Genomic DNA, 17,778 nt, shown 5'->3' on the forward strand with positions numbered 1-17,778 from the left:
TTCAGGCCACGAGTTACAAGACTGACTGCATTTCTGTGTGTATACTCTACTGACATTTGTGTCCAGCACTTAAAAACTGCTACCATATGGTTTATTTCTAGAAACAAAAGCTTAAAACACCCAGGAATTTAGCTCCTGTATGGACAAAAGGAACCATGAATTTAGTTCTTCCAGACAAGCAAACTGGCTTTTTTCTTTTTTTTTTTTTTTCTTTCGCAAAGTAAACCAGGTACTTTATCTATTGCATTACTGATATAGTATAAGGAAAAAAGAGTAAAAAGTAAATTGAACTTAATTTAGGTTTATTAAGAAAATAAATACATACTGCTTTCAGAGATGAATTAGTATTTCACACTGAAATACTAATTCATAAATAGAATAGAATCATAGAATAGAATCATAGAACAGAATCATAGAATAGTTAGGGTTGGAAAGGACCTTAAGATCATCTAGTTCCAACCCCCCTGCCATGAGCAGGGACACCTCACACTAAACCATGCCACCCAAGGCCTCATCCAACCTGGCCTTGAACACTGCCAGGGATGGAGCACTCACAACCTCCCTGGGCAACCCATTCCAGTGCCTCACCACCCTCACAGTAAAGAATTTCTTCCTTATATCCAATCTAAACTTCCCCTGTTTAAGTTTTAACCCATTACCCCTTGTCCTGTCACTACGGTCCCTGATGAGTAGTCCCTCCCCAGCATCCTTGTAGGCCCCCTTCAGATACTGGAAGGCTGCTATGAGGTCTCCACACAGCCTTCTCTTCTCCAGGCTGAACAACCCCAACTTTCTCAGCCTATCTTCACACGGGAGGTGCTCCAGTCCCCTTATCATCCTCGTGGCCCTCCTCTGGACTTGTTCCAACAGTTCCATGTCTTTTTTATGTTGAGGACACCAGAACTGCACACAATACTCCAAGTGAGGTCTCCCGAGAGCAGAGTAGAGAGGCAGGATCACCTCCTTCGACCTGCTGGTCACACTCCTTTTGATGCAGCCCAGGATACGGTTGGCTTTCTGGGCTGCGAGCGCACACTGAAGCCGGCTCATGTTCATTTTTTCATCGACCAACACCCCCAAGTCTTTCTCCGCAGGGCTGCTCTGAATCTCCTCTCTGCCCAACCTGTAGCTGTGCCTGGGATTGCTCCGACCCAGGTGTAGAACCTTGCACTTGGCATGGTTAAACTTCATAAGGTTGGCATCAGCCCACCTCACAAGCGTGTCAAGGTCCCTCTGGATGGCATCCCTTCCCTCCAGCATATCAACCGAACCACACAGCTTGGTGTCATTGGCAAACTTGCTGAGGGCGCACTCAATCCCACTGTTCATGTCACCGATAAAGATGTTGAACAAGACTGGTCCCAACACCTATCTCTGAGGGACACCACTTGTTACTGGTGTCCAGCTGGACATCAAGCCATTGACCACAACTCTTTGAGTGTGGCAAATAATAATTCATAATGTAAGTATCTAATTCACATTATGAATTAAATATTAATACTTTGTAACATACAGTTATTTTATACAAATTCTAAGTGGCTTTTTAGCTTATCTCTCTGTAGAGTAATATAACTTACAGGGGTTTGGGGTTGTGGGTTGGTGGGGTTTTTTTCAATTCACTGGTAAAACTTTGAATCAAAACAAGTTTCTGCAAATCAGCAGGACTGCATTAAAGTCAAGTCTTATATGCACATAAAAAATTTTTTAGTTCTTGCATTTCTTAGACAAAAATGCATTCATTTCAACAAGCATAATATAAGAATAATTCTTCTTTGCCATAGGAAAAAGTCAAAGTTAACACTCATACATAGCTTACAGAGATTTTAAATCAGGCCATATACTTAATTGATTTTATGTCCATCCTCCCTGAGGAACCAGATTCTATCTAACAGACAGGCATTATCAGGTTGCTATTACTTGCATTCGTCACTCAGTAAGACCCAAGCTGATAAACAGGGATGCCAAAAATGAGAAGTGGGTTCAGTGATACACCATATGGAGTTGTCTGCACAGCATCTGTTTGGCTCTAACAGGTGCTGTTAAAGCCTCTCCATATCAAAGGGAATTTGATCCCTATGATCTTCTGTATTGAGATTTCAGGAAGTGGGGTACAGAAGCAGTGGGAAGAAGGGGTGGGGGAAGGAAAAAAAAAATAGAAGTATGAAACTGCAGGCAGGGAGCTGGGGGGAAAGGAGAAATCAAATTCCTAGATCACAAGAGCAAGCACAGAATCACTGAAATGCCCCTGAAAATTCTACCTTTAGTTATTTATGTTCTGTGCAAGAAATCAAGTTTTCCTTCAAATGTTACCTTGCATTTGAATGTTGGATGGAGTACTGATAGTTTTACCAGTTCCTGCTGCTCCTAAAGGTTTCATATCATGAACAGAGAGCTTTGGTGGAGGAAGGCTTGGGCAAGATTCTGTTTCGAGGAATTTCACAAACAATTCTGAAAAAGACTACAAGAGACTACCAGTTAGTACATTTTACCGAAGCTCTGTTGAAAAGTCTGTAAGTTAAAACCACAAACATACACACACCAAGAAAGCATCAGCCTCCCAAAAATTTTGTGTGGGTACTTAGTACTAAGTATGTGGTACTAAGTAGTCCTTACTGATTGACAATGAAATTTATTTACAAAATACACAGGGTTTAGTGATCTCAGGAAGTAGTATTTTTGTGAAATTGATAAGATTCTAAAGATAACACATATACTTCCACCATAGCTTCATTACGGATTTAAAGCATCCCATGCTGCTAATGACTGATATCACGGTATTTATTTCCTGTGATCATGCTCATCAAATCACTCCTCCAGAAACATAAATTTGCAACTTTTCTCTTAAAACCCATTATTTTCTTTATTTGGCAAAAAGTCTTGAATAAAGAAATGACTGAGGCATCAGTAGCATCACAACAAAAAGTTTTTGCTTAATAAAGCATTTATTTTCCTCTTTTTCATCTGTAGTTAATCAGACCACAATCTTCTGGTGGCTTAAGTGCCTATATTATTTTAGTGGTTGAAAACCAATCCCTACACTTTTTATGATATTTTACAGGACTACATTCTCAACATGCTTTTCTAGCTCATCAAGAAAAATATCTAAGGTTCATCCAAAAAGCCCAGTCCCTCAGTGTTCTATCCTTGAGTGCATTATTTACCAGTCTGCAAAACTGAAAGTTCAAAAGACAAACTGCTCCCACAGATCACGCTATGAGAACTGTTGCTTTACAGTATCTGAAAGCTTAAAATACCAACTTTATAAGCGGTATGTAAGAGGGACTAGCTGCAGCAGCTAAGAAAACTTTTCAAATGAAATTTCAAGCACACATGGAAACAGAGTCATCAAAATATGATGTCATGGCTGTCTGAGTATTAGAAAATTCCAGACTCCCACATATATTTAACCTCCAGCACTATCAGTTTGCAAGATAAAGTCCATACTGTAAGAAGTCAGTGATCCCAGGAACCAATGGAACAGTAACTGGATTTCTGTATTAGCCCAACACTTAATATTGTACAGTTGTCATCAATGCTCGACTGTGGAAGACAACTTCCTTCTGCAAGTAATAGAGGAGCCAACAAGGAGAGGTGCCATGCTTGACCTTGTGCTCACCAACAGGGAAGGGCTGGTTGGAAATGTGACGCTCCAGAGCAGCCTTGGTTGCAGCGACCATGAGATGGTCGAATTTGAGATTCTCGGGACAGTGAGAAGAGCGTGCAGCAAGCTCACTGCCCTGGACTTCAGGAGAGCAGACTTTGGCCTCTTCAGGAACCTGCTTAGTAAGGTTCATGGGATACAGCCCTAGAGGGCAGGGGGGCCCAAGACTCTTGGTTGTTATTCAAGGATCACCTGCTCTAAGCTCAGGAGTGTTGCATCCCAACTAGAAGGAAGTGCAGCAGGAGGGCCAGGAGACCTCCTTGGATGGATAAGGAGCTGCTGAGGAAACTTTGAAGATAAAAAGAGGCTTATAAAAGGTGTAAGTAAGGACAGGTGGCCTGGGAAGAATACAGGGATGTTGGCTGGGAAGCTAGGGACCAGGTCAGGAAAGCTAAGGCCCAGTTAGGATTGAACTTGGCTAGGGATGTTAAAGATAGCAGGAAGGGATTCTATAGGTACGTAGCAAATAAAAGACAGACTAGGGAAAACATAGGCCCCCTCCGGAAGCTATCAGGAGAACTGGCTACCCAGGATTTGGAGAAGGCTGAGGTTCTTAATGACTTCTTTGCCTCGGTCTTCACTGGCAAAGGCTCTGCCTGCACCACTCAAGTCTTGGAAGGCGGACGCAGGGACTGTGAGAATGAACACCCTAGGCCCACTGTAGGAGAGGATCTGGTTCAAGACCATCTTAAAAACCTAAATGTACACAAGTCCATGGGACTTGATGAAATCCATCCATGGGTCCTGAAGGAGCTGGCGAATGAAGTTGCTAAGCCACTGGCCATCATATTTGAAAAATCATGGCAGTCAGGTGAAGTTCCCGACAACTGGAAAAAGGGAAATATAACCCCCATTTTCAAGAAGGGGAAAATGGATGACCCAGGGAATTACAGACCAGTCAGTCTCACCTCTGTGCATGGCAAAATCTTGGAGCACATTCTCCTGGAAGGCATGCTAAGGCACATGAAAAACAAGGAGGTGCTTGGTGACAGCCAGCATGGCTTCACTAAGGGGAAATCCTGCCTGACCAATTTGGTGGCCTTCTATGACGGGGCTACGAAACTGATGGACAGGGGCAGAGCAGTTGACGTCATCTACCTGGACTTGTGCAAAGCATTCGACACTGTCCCACACGACATCCTTGTCTCTAAGTTGGAGAGACATCAATTTGATGGGTGGACCACTTGGTGGATAAAGAACTGGCTGAATGGTCGCATGCAAAGGGTTGTGGTCAATGGCTCAATGTCCGGCTGGAGACCGGTAATGAGTGGTGTCCCTCAGAGATAGGTGTTGGGACCAGTCTTGTTCAACATCTTTGTCGGTGACATGGACAGTGGGATTGAGTGCGCCCTCAGCAAGTTTGCCAATGACACCAAGCTGTGTGGTTTGGTTGATACACCGGAGGGAAGGGATGCCATCCAGAGGGACCTCGACACACTTGTGAGGTGGGCTGATGCCAACCTTATGAAGTTTAACCATGCCAAATGCAAGGTCCTACACCTGGGTTGGAGCAATCCCAGGCATAGCTACAGGTTGGGCAGAGAAGAGATTCAGAGCAGCCCTGCAGAGAAGGACTTGGGGGTGTTGGTCAATGAAAAAATGAACATGAGCCGGCAGTGTGCACTGGCAGCCCAGAAAGCCAACCGTATCCTGGGCTGCATCAAAAGGAGCGTGACCAGCAGGTTGAAGGAGGTGATCCTGCCTCTCTACTCTGCTCTCGGGAGACCTCACTTGGAGTATTGTGTGCAGTTCTGGTGTCCTCAACATAAAAAAAGACATGGAACTGTTGGAACAAGTCCAGAGGAGGGCCACGAGGATGATCAGAGGAGTGGAGCACCTCCCATATGAAGACAGGCTGAGAAAGTTGGGGTTGTTCAGCCTGGAGAAGAGAAGGCTGTGTGGAGACCTCATAGCAGCCTTCTAGTATCTGAAGGGGGCCTACAAGGATGCTGGGGAGGGACTACTCATCAGGGACCGTAGTGACAGGACAAGGGGTAATGGGTTAAAACTTAAACAGGGGAAGTTTAGATTGGATATAAGGAAGAAATTCTTTACTGTGAGGGTGGTGAGGCACTGGAATGGGTTGCCCAGGGAGGTTGTGAGTGCTCCATCCTTGGTAGTGTTCAAGGCCAGGTTGGATGAGGCCTTGGGTGGCATGGTTTAGTGTGAGGTGTCCCTGCTCATGGCAGGGGGTTGGAACTACATGATCTTAAGGTCCTTTCCAACCCTAATTATTCTATGATTCTATGATTCTATGCCTATTTATTTACTTAGTGAGAAAAAAACCCCAAACAACACCCCAAACAAACCCAAAACATAAAACCCCAAACCCTTATGCCAAAGCAATTGTACAAAGCAAATAATGCAAGATACAGTAGCATCAGTAACTCAATAGACTGATGAACCAAACATCAACATTAATATACAACTGCCCCATTTTTTCCACTCAAGCACAGAGAATGCACAATTAATTCTTACACTATTAAAAATGTTTTGATGAGTTGGCCTCAAAGGTGTACTAGGGACACTCTTTGACCCAGCTCCTCCACCAAGCCAGCCAGTGACCCATCTTGTAACTCCTCTTTGGTCTTCAGATAATAACTAGAAAGTATTAAAAGAAAAATAAAAAATAATAATTTGGAAACCAAAAATAAAGCAGCAGGTAAAGGAAACTGCAACACTGTGCTCATTATATTTATTCACCATGACTATGCGGGAATCCTACAGATAAATACTTTAATTGCTGTTAAAACTTTCTTCTCTGCCTCCCAAAGACTGACAATCTAAAACCATGGCTTTTTATTTATACATATAAGCCCCACATTTTTCACAATACCTATTGGTACGTATAAAACTGGCTTACTTTTCCGTAACAGACATATTCCAGCTATTATACACAACAGCACAAAGTTAAATCCCTTTCCTTCTGCGTTTGCATTCGTCAGCAAAATCAGATCCCTTCTACTAAAATAATGTTATCATAAGATTCCATTAAAATCAGCATGTCCTACATAAAAACCCCCACACTTTCCCCACAAGATGTGCAGGGGCATTTAGTTTAGCAGCAAGTCATTCTATTTTCAGGTAAAGATACTGCACATAAAAAAGGAAGTCTACTTTTCTGCAAAGCATTACCTGATCAAGTTCTTCCCTTTTTATTCCCAAGATACTGCCCATTAACCTTAGCACTTCAGGACGCTTATTTTTTGGAGTATGAAAATGTCCAACAAAGAGATTTCTCATCAGGAGCCTGCAGAACAAAGGAAGCTTGTTATACAGTCTACTCTTACATAACAGTTGATACTGTAATACTGATGCATTTATTTCTCATACTCTTGCCTAACTTACAATAATCCAAATAAACAAATCTAATACAAGGAACCAGAAGGGCAACTCACTTCTCTTCCCTACAAGTTGCAACATTTCTTATATAGTAGATGTCAATTTGGACAGTACTAGAAATACTGTATGCAAAACGATGAAACTACATTGTACATGCACTAATCTCGATGTTAAGTACTACAAACAGAGAAAGAGTTTATTCTAAGATCTTGGTTCAGGAGAGCATTTAAAAAGATATTTATGTGTAGTCCCAGATCAAGATGTAAATGAAGAGGACAGGGAAACCAAGTTCCCTCATTTCAGTTCTAATTGGTAAAGAGAAGGGTAAAAAAAATTACTAAAGAAGAGAGATTTACACAACATCCAGGTATTGCTAGCTACATGAAGGGGCTTGCTGTTCACACCTTAAACATTATAACAGATGTTTATCAAGAACTTTAATTTCCATTTGCAGAGCTCATGCTATTGAAGCGCACTTCAACTTAAGGAACACATCAGTAACCAAAATTTACACTGCTATTTTACTAATCAAAATTACTATTTACAACCACCAAGCAATTGAAAAATGTCAAAATAATCAAAGTGTAATTACAAGGTCAGACACAGAAGCACAGCACTGCACTGTTCTTGCATCTGTGTTAGTAACATATCTGTACATTGTGAGAAATGAAAACCAAAAGTGTATACCAAATCTTTCATTAAAGACTTACTTGTCTACTTTTCCTTCTGTGCTGTTCATAAGATTCATTAGTTTATTTTGTACATCTTCTAACATTTCTCTTCTGATCTCACCTATAAAATGGCACAGCAAATAAACAAAAATTTAAACTTTGTTGCAAAACTTACTAATAATGATGCTGCTTTGAAAAACCAACCAAAAACCAAACCAACAAAATTAGCTTATTTTTCAAAAAAAATGTCAACTTAAGTGATCATTATTTGAAATCATAAGCAAAAATTTTCAGAACAATACTCAATGTTCAAGTACAGGAATACACAGAAAATAGATCAATAGCAGAAAGTGTGATGAACTGCTCTATTCCACCTAGATACTACAGAACCAGAAAGAAACTCTTGATCAAGGTCTATAGTGCTGTGCTGGCAACCTTTCTCATCATCTGACCAAACTGCATGTTTGCACCAGGTCTTCTGACTTCAGTACTTAACCTCAAATATTTCCTAAATCTGCATGCTTCCCTATCAAGTTGCTAGAACCTTGAAGTAATAAGGAGTTCTCCAGTCTCCCAGGAGAATTACCAGCTAGCAGGGCAACATCAGTTACTTGTGGTTCTCTTCTGTTAGGACCTTTCCTGCTCCTGATAACTGATGTAAGCTCTTGAAACAGCATGCTGGGACGCACTAATGCATCCTAGAACCAGTGCTGTGCTTCATGATTCAGTATGCTGGCAAGAAAGGCATAATCATGATTCAGTATGCTGGCAAGTTGTCAAAATGTGCCAATCAAATTTCCATACCATTTGAGCACTTTTTGAGCTCATGCCAATCAGAAGTGCCTCATCTAAAGAACAAAACAAAACCCACAAAAAGATACACTTTTCTTGTATATATTTTGTAGTTAATTTCCAAAAAGCCTCAATATCTTTGTAAGAAAAGTGACTTTCATGAAGTTCTATACCCTTCAAATCATCTGGGATACATGAAAAACTTTAGCTTCCACATGACTTTCTATTTTAATAAATGCATGCCACAACTATGCTGACGCAACATGGTCCTCAACTAACACCAGTAACTCCATTAGAACTTGCACAGAGTTTTCATGTATCTACATGAAAGAGCTGGGCTGTGAAAAGGAGTACTCCACATCTTTATACAGACATTTTACTTCACAAATACAGATTTTAGAGAGTACAGAGTAGAATAAACTAGTATCATGCTGGGGAAATTCTTATTCAAGGAACATAAGGATTAAGCTCCTTATTCAAAACAAGTTAAAAACCAAACAAATATATATATTATACAACAACATATATTGTAACAACTACATCCATATGCACTGAAATCCACTCCAATAATATGACTGCCCTTCAGCATTCCCCTCTTTCAAAACACCAGGGTGAGACACAGGAGAATTAATCCATGTTTTCAAGGTTTCAAGTTACTTAAAATTATGCTACTTTGTAAATGTGGTTAAATAGGACCACAAAAAACATTTGCGATATAATTATGGAATGTTAACAGTTGTAGGAGCGTATATGGAAGTTTAGTTCTTCTTTGGGTCTCCACAGAGTAAAAGTGACTTGAAAAAATTAAACTACTAATGTCTCAGACAGATACAAAAACCAAAATCTGAAAATAAGTTTCAAGTAAATCTTATGCTGTTGCTATTGCTGCTCTACAAAGCAAGACAATCACAAGTTTACTTTTCAATTTTTATTCACATGATAAATTTTAGAACAAACATCAATAATTTAGATGAAATGTCACTGCTGTCTTCTATTTTTCTATTTTTTCCTGGCAAAGAAGATTTCATGTCAAAGAGGACTAACTTTTAAGGACAGCTACATAGCTATATTCCATCCACAGTGGCTATGCAACTTCATCATTAAACATATTTTTTAAATGGAATATTTCCTTCTAAAATAGAGTCTTAGAGTTGAAAAGGACTCAAACGCTTACTTGGTGTATGTGAAAAGACTGAGTAACAAAAAAGACCTGAGCCAAAATTCAGTATGGACTGCTGTAAACCAGACATTTACAACAGCCTCCAATAATTTGTTAACCATTTATGGCAATCCAGAAAACTGCATCTGGTACATCTTATACTTTTCCATTAAAATAACTTCTCCTGCCAAAAAAATCCATAAAGAAATCCTTCAAAAGATTTGGCCAACAAAACTGTGTCTGGGAATGTGTTTGGACAATTTTCAATAAGCCATTATATGTTTTCTTGTGTAAATAGAGAAAATGGAGTGGTATTTTTTTTCCTCAATAAAAATTATGATTTATTCTACAACATTAAAGTGCTGTTTCCTTTATGCAACCATCCCCTGTCAATTTTTTTTAACAAGTAAATCGCTTGCCAATACAACATAGCTTGATAAAATACTGAGATTCCATTTCCCCTTAAAGTTCAAATCCTTCCTGCTTTCATACGCAAAGGTTTGCAATCAAAATTAACCAGTAATAAAGAGCTTCCCAATTGAGAGTGTTAGATTTGCCTATGCAAAAGTTAATTTCCATCCACAGTGCTTGAAAATTTTTTCTGTGAATGTCTGTGGCAAGGCAGAAAGATACAGATACATCAATTTAAAACCAAATGTGTTCAGCTGTACATTCATGTAGCAGCTTGAAATTTAATTTAGCTTGTAAAATTAATATGTGAACTCAGGAAGCATTCCTATTTGGATGCCAAATTGTACTTAGACACAACTAATTTTAAGTACTTAAATTATTTATTCAACTATATAGTACAGAAGTCGTAACTTTTTAATAGTTTGTGCTCCAATTGTGAAGACTTCCAAATGACTTTACACGCCAACCACATGATCATAAGCAAGTATGCTTAAAACAATATTATTTATTTCAAGAGTAAGATAAATCATAATTTAAAAATAAAAAGCAATTATTAGTTCTGTATGTTCAAAGCAAGAGTTACCACTGCATCCAGCAGAGATATGTTCCAGGTCTTGCCCCAGCAAACATGAATTAAAGTCATCCACTCAAAATTCCCCAGACACGGGGGAAAAAGCCCAGAAGGTAAAATCTGTTAAGTAACCATACAGAATAAGCAAACCTCTGCAGTTCAAACTCCTTTTTTAGAGATGCTTTGGGGACCAACCACAAGTTTTCCTCTGGTTTTAGACCTATCCCATGTGCTCAGTGAAAGTCTGACCATAGCAGAGGATGCTGCAGTAATAGCAAAACATGGTGACCCACACAATACAGGGTAAAAGACAAAGTAGAGCTCATTTGGGAAAAACAGAGAAGGAAAAGGTACATGAAAAGCAATAACAAAAAAAGAAAAAAAGCCTAATATTCCCTCAGCAGTCAGTACTGTTAATAAATTCACCTATAGCAGAACTGTCATAGAACTAGACAAAGAGAAGTTAACTTTCCCTCTTGGTTTAATGGAACACTGCAGACAAAATTACATGTCAGGGCTAAGATGTAAGTACAGAAATCCAGAAGAACTATTATTAGTTCTAAATCCTACTTTGGCTAATGTTATGACACTTTTCTCATGAAAACTAAAATTAATGCCGTAGTGGGAAAAAAAGTTGACCTTATGTTACTCATATAACTATTTTGTCACTTCAAAGTGAGTGTCTCAGTTTATAAACCTTACTGATGTTTGATAGTCAAATACGCTGTATAGAAGCTACCCTCCATTTTTACCATTTGATTACACTAAATAGTGGAAGGCTATAAAAGAGAAATACACTGAAGTGGCACTGTTTTTTAGCAAAAGATTATTGTGTCTTTTTAGGCTTTCCTATAGTTTTAATGCTCAACATGAAAAAACCCAAACACAAAACCATACTCCAAAATATTCACAGAAACACAAAATCAAATAAATTTATGTTGAAAGGGACCTCTAGATCCTATAGTCCAAAACCCTCTGCTCAAGAAGGATCAAGAAGGAACAAGTCCAGAGGAGGGCCACGAGGATGATAAGGGGACTGGAGCACCTCCCGTATGGAGACAGACTGAGAAAGTTGGGGCTGTTCAGCCTGGAGAAGAGAAGGCTGCGTGGAGACCTCATAGCAGCCTTCCAGTATCTGAAGGGGGCCTACAAGGATGCTGGGGAGGGGCAATTCATCAGGGACTGTAGTGACAGGACAAGGAGTAACGGATTCAAACTTAAACAGGGGAAGTTTAGATTGGATATAAGGAAGAAATTCTTTACTGAGAGAGTGGTGAGGCACGGGAATGGGTTGCCCAGGGAGGTTGTGAATGCTCCATCCTTGGTGGTGTTCAAGGCCAGGTTGGATGAGGCCTTGGGTGACCTGGTTTAGTGTGGGGTGTCCCTGCCCATGGCAGGGGGGTTGGAACTAGATGATCTTAAGGTCCTTTCCAACCCTAACTATTCTATGATTCTATGATCTACAGCAGCCTGTACTAGACTATGGCCAGTTGGGTTTTGAGTATCTTTCTGGACAGACACTCCATGTCTCTGGGTAACCTAGTCCAACATTTTGACCACCCTCACTATAAATACTCTTCAAAACTCTTTCTTCTGGCAAACTCCACCATCTAGCCAAGTTTTGCTTTCAAACCCAAAGTAATGACATTCACCAAATATTAGAGTACTTAAGTTGAGAGTAATGTGGAAGGTATCTTTCAAAATATCAGAAATCAGGAAGTCTATTTTAAAAGAGAGCTAAAAATACAATCTAAAGATATGTCCAACATCTTCCACACAATCTCTTCAGACAGTCTCACATCTGTGCAAGAACTGCTCCCTCTACATCTCTTGCCAACAGCACATCCTTTCTCTCTACCTGATTGTATTCCCGTGTCTACATCAAATAGGGTAGTTAGTTACTTGGGAAAGTCTGACAACATTTGGTACTACACACACATATTAAAATGACATTTTTTTAATTGCTATATTAAGAGCCTTGGTACTGGGGGTGGAGGAGAGAAACAAAAAACCCCACAGCTATATAGGACTTTTGTTTGAGAAAGGTCCCTAACAGAAGGTAAGCGTACTTCTTCAACTTTGCTTTATAAACAGTGAAAACCTCTGAAGATGGCACAGAATTACTCTTTTCCTCATAGGAGATGAATTTCAGTAAGTTTCTAGGAATACTATATTGTCTCCCGAGCTGATTGGAATGTAAAAGAAGTAGTTACCTTCTTTCTTAAGTTCTTCAATCTCCTCCTCTTTGATGTCAAGCTGCTCAGTAAGCCTTGATGCTGCATCCAGTGCAGCATTAGCCTCTCCTAAATTTTCCTGAACAGAGGGCAGGAAAGAGGCAAAAAGAGAAGCAAGGGAGTTCATTACCACAATTATGCTAATACAACATAGATCAAACATAACAGATGCAGAGACTTACATCATTTGTTCTTTAGAATAACTGGGTTGTAAATACCCCCAGAAAACTGACAGTCAGCAGAGGAATGCTACTTAGCTAACCTTTTAGTGCCCCCCTCTCTTCCAAGGAAGAGAGAATAATTACGTAACTTAATGCATTCTTAGACAGTTACACTCAACACAGCAGTTAAAAAATTCATTCAAGAATTAGCATTCAGTTTCATACAGTTCAATTTCATTATTCAGCCCACCTGTAGTGATACAACTTTTTCTTCTAAGTTTTCAGCTTTTTTCCTCCATTCTTCAGCCTGTTTTTTGTGTTTCTCCAGCTCTGCTGAATACATAGCTTTTTCTTCTAAAGAGTTAAAAATACAAAGCCAAACAAGAAAATCTTAATTCACAGCATGTAACTCTGAGAGACATGACTGCAAAAACCTCAGAATTATCAAATCTGGCCTTCATGACGTAGAGGTGGAATTCAAATTTCTTAAATGGGACATTGACCATCAGTTTTCACAGGGCCAGAATTGTTTCCTTATAGTTTTTTTTAACAGACATCAGATTCTGAAATTCAAGCTATCAAAAAGGAAACCAGGTAACTGATATTTAAAAAGCACCACAATATGGTAACTATGCCAGTTGAAAAAATACTTGCTGCAATCTTCGCTATTTCTTGACAAAACTCACCCTGTTGGAATTGCTCTAGTACCATCTGCAGGTTGGCTAGTGACAATGCATACTGCTTCACTTGGTCTTGTGAGATGGTGAGCTGTAGCATAGTTTCATCTCTCTGCTTGGAAACCAGGTTTAATTGCTCTTGCAAAGATTCAACTTGCAGACTAGCTTGATGACTTCATGAAAATAAAATATATTATTTATTAAGACAACAGAAGTAATCACAGAGAAAATTAAATCCCAGCAAAAATACCCTACCTTTAATTTTTCAGCTCAATTTATAAAAATGAAGGCAATTTTTGTTCGCTAGTCCCTCTTTTTTTAAAAAAAAAAACCAACAAAATGAAAAAACCACCCCAAAATCAAACCAACCAAACAAAAAATCCCACCAACAAAAGATTTTAAATAAGTCTGATAATAAAATTTTTTACAATAACCCCTCCCCCCATTTTTGTTTGAAGTGCATTAGAAAAAGGAAAATCTGCTCCTTGTTATTCATTATTGTAACATTATCTCATCTTACACAAAAAAGCCCCTCCATATCTTGCCAATTATCTGCTTCAATTTCCAGGTGAATCAATAGGTCTTTCTACCAATTCTTACTTTTAAAGCCAGTCTTCAAGAACTCAGTATATCTTGCTCCATACTGACCACTGAATGCTCCATTTCCCTTCCTCTTATGTAAAAGTACTATGAACCTGACTTAATCCTATGCCAGTCTTTTGAAAGAGTACCTATCAGGTGGCACATAGGCTATTTTTCTTAAAAGTTATTTGACGAGTCTGATGAAGAATTAAGAAACATTCTGATGAACAGTTTTTACACAACCTTCTCCCAACTCTTCCATTTCTCCACATTTTTTCACAACAAATTCTGCTCAACTCAGAATCTCTTTACTGAGAATGTTAAGAGTGGAATCCATCTTCAGTACATGAAGACTTTAGCTACATACATACTTTTTTTTTTCTACTTTTTGATTAAAAAACCTGTTCATTTTGACAAGATCAAAAAAGCATTCTGGCGCCTGAAGTAACCAACATTCCTTTAAATAAAACAGTATTAAAACAGTCAAGATAAGCATTCATTAATTTTAATACTTGGGTTTTCATTGTTCTGGCTGAAAATTCTGGTGTTTTACTTATTTGCCATAATCACAACTGGCTCTAGCCTTCCAGGTTTTACCTGTGAGAACTTTAATGCATCTTACTTTACACAGGCTAAAAAGAAAAAAATCTTACAGCAGTATATACTTTCCACAGTATTAGGTATAAAGTATGTGTACTTGTCTCAAAAGCAATTCACAAACCATGACAGTCATATCTGCGCACTGAAATGCACAAAATAAAACTAGTTCAAACTGAATGAAGCCTTAACTTGAAACAGAAGTCCATCTTCTTTAACAGATGACTAGATTGATGGGTTGAGGAAATTGCAGTTCTAAGCACAGTCATACATGTGAGATTTCAACAGTTGCTACTAAAAGGACAAGTACTTCCTTAAATTCTCAACAGCAATCAAGTAGATTTCATATCACCTTTCTGATTTAGAGTAATGAAAGTTCTTATCTTTTTGTTTTCTCAAGTACTTAGCATGCTATAGAATGGTTATTCTGTAAAATACAGCCATCAAGTACCAGTCTAGCTAACTGTGGTATCTACAGCTAATGCTACTGCTGTACAAATCAAAAGACTACCTGGCATTCTCCACTGCAGTAGATGAGGACACAAGTTTTTCTTCCAAAGTCAAAACTTTCTTTCTTAGCTTGACCTCTCTGTCTTCCGCAGCTAAAGCTTCTCGCGTGTAGGAGTCTTCCATCTCTAAAAGGTGATTGCGTAACCTCTCCAGCTCCTGATTTAGGCGCTGCTCTTTCTCACGCAAATGCTGTAACTGTGTACAACATACCTTAAGTTGTTCGTACTATCACCTTTCATAACAGTAGTTTAAGCAAACTTAAAACATGTCCATGGAAGCACACTGCATGTATATAGATTTTAAATTATTTTTACAAGTGATTGTTATCAAAAATAATACAGAAAATATTTTTTCTTTTTTTTCTTGTAACTGCAAATTATTTGGTGGTGTACCTCACTCTGCAAGGCACTGCTCTCCATTTGCTTCTGCTTGAGTGCTACCATGACTTGGTCTCTTTCTTGCTGAAAAGTAACAGCCTTTTCCTGCATTGATTTAACTTCATTTAACAGTTGATTCAATTCTCCTGTCTTGCCCTGTTGAAGACACAAACATGCATTTCAAGCACAGCAAACAGTTTTACCAAAGGAGATACAGTCTTTGCCCAAAAGAGCTTAAAGACAATACTGATCTAACAAGGAAAAGGACAAGACGCCCATGGCCCTACAACACAAAACAACATTCCGGGAAAATATTATTTTGAAGTTATTTCACTCACATATTACAAGACAAAGTTCTCATTAAAAGACACTATACAGAAGCATTGTCTTAATTGACTGCTGCAAATAAACAGATACCTAACTATCTTTAGATGAGATATGTATTATGTACATAGTGTTTCAGCCACTTGTATACTTGAAAACTTCACTTTTCCCTCTGGTGTTTGAAATCTGTTAGTTGTGATACCCATTTATTAGGCCATGCACATGTAAAGTATCAGCCTAGGCAGGTCAACTTGACTGTACTTAACACAACTTAACACATAAAGAAATCTTAAAAAAATAAACTATAGGGTTACCTCACTCCCAAAGATTAGCTTTCAATGAACCACAACAATGTCCAGCATGTTTTCTGATGTCAAATTTAAACGAATAATGCTCTCACATGCAGTTTACAACTTCACATAGACATATAAAGAACTGGAAGTATGTCAGTTACACAGAATTGACATGTACACATGAACACATTTTCAGTTATTGAAAACTTGTCACCATGCTCTTTACCTTTTGTCTTGTGTTGTTTTGAATGCATATTGAATATGCTGGATAAAAGTATACAGATATTTGTTTTCATCACTAATATTTATTAGCTTCAATTATCTGTTTTATTAATCAAGCTGAGTACAGTAAAATTCTTTTTGCCCTAGAACCATAAACCTGCAGGCAGACGTTCTCTTTTAATGTTATCTTCAGACACGCACACATAAAATACAAAACTGTTTTAATACTATATTTTCTAGTTCTCCATGGTGATCACAAAGTGTGTAACAGGAACTTCTCTGATTTGTGCAAGAAAAACATCCAGACAAATGTAACATGCTTGTGAAACTGAAAGCCTAAACCACCACTGAGTGAAACTCTGCAGGCCAAAAGACATGCAACACAGAGAACCTAGCCAGACAATACAGATTTCTAGGAGTAAGAATCTAAAAAAAAACCAAACACCACAAACAAAACACACAAAACCCCCAATACAAACAAAAAAATAAACCAACAAAATAGTAAGAGTGTTAATTTGTAAAGTATTAGTATGCTTTACATGGAAAGACTGATGAATGTTAAAATTCCCAATGGTAATTCAAAGCCACTTGTCACAACATCACTGTACTTTGAGACAATAAACTTCGTATTGTAATTCCATAGTATTTCTTTAGAACAGGATAGGAAAACACCTACTATGAGCAAACAGAGCTAAACATCTGTCCTAAGTCAAACTTCTCACAAAAAACATAAAATCCTAGTTTTCAACTCATATTAGGTCTAAGTTGAGGCTTAAAAATGACAAATTTGAAAAGACATGTATTGTTAAATGTAATTCATATTTTGCTTTCCAAACCCATTACACTGCAGATTTAGTTGGCAATTTGAAAAGGTTTTAGAGATGTGAGTGTGGTGAGGCACTGGAACAGGTTTGCCCAGAGAAATTATGGCTGCCTCATACCTGGCGGTGTACAAGGACAGGCTGGACAGGGGTTTGAGCAGCCTGGTCTAGTAGAAGGCGTCCCTGCCCACGGCAGGGGGGTTGGAACTAGATGATCATTAAGGTTCCTTTCAGCCAAAACCATTCTATTAATTTTAATTATATTTTAAAAATATAACAATAATGATATTAATTATAATTTAAATTGCAGTAATTATATTTTTAATCATAGTGGGGGGAAAACTAATGCCAAGTTTCTTAGCGACGGTTTGCA

General features: G+C 38.6%; 1 protein-coding gene across 3 annotated transcripts in view; it reads right to left on the reverse strand.

Moving 5' to 3' along the window:
• The window catches only part of TRIP11 (thyroid hormone receptor interactor 11), a 38,509-nt gene that overhangs the window by 2,185 nt on the left and 18,546 nt on the right, over positions 1-17,778 (reverse strand). For 2 of the 3 annotated variants that reach the window (XM_080617672.1, XM_080617671.1), the window contains 9 exons: positions 15,761-15,901; positions 15,370-15,563; positions 13,689-13,852; positions 13,253-13,356; positions 12,821-12,920; positions 7,714-7,795; positions 6,797-6,911; positions 6,140-6,262; positions 2,311-2,458 (listed from right to left, as the gene is read on the reverse strand). In XM_080617672.1, the coding sequence (XP_080473798.1) occupies positions 2,311-2,458; positions 6,140-6,262; positions 6,797-6,911; positions 7,714-7,795; positions 12,821-12,920; positions 13,253-13,356; positions 13,689-13,852; positions 15,370-15,563; positions 15,761-15,901 (1,171 nt within the window). The remainder of the gene's footprint in view (positions 1-2,310; positions 2,459-6,139; positions 6,263-6,796; positions 6,912-7,713; positions 7,796-12,820; positions 12,921-13,252; positions 13,357-13,688; positions 13,853-15,369; positions 15,564-15,760; positions 15,902-17,778) is intronic. The other variant, XM_080617673.1, reaches the window with a different exon arrangement.

Source organism: Psittacula echo (genome assembly GCF_963264785.1).
Source record: "Psittacula echo genome assembly, chromosome: 5".
Taxonomy (NCBI): domain Eukaryota; kingdom Metazoa; phylum Chordata; class Aves; order Psittaciformes; family Psittacidae; genus Psittacula; species Psittacula echo.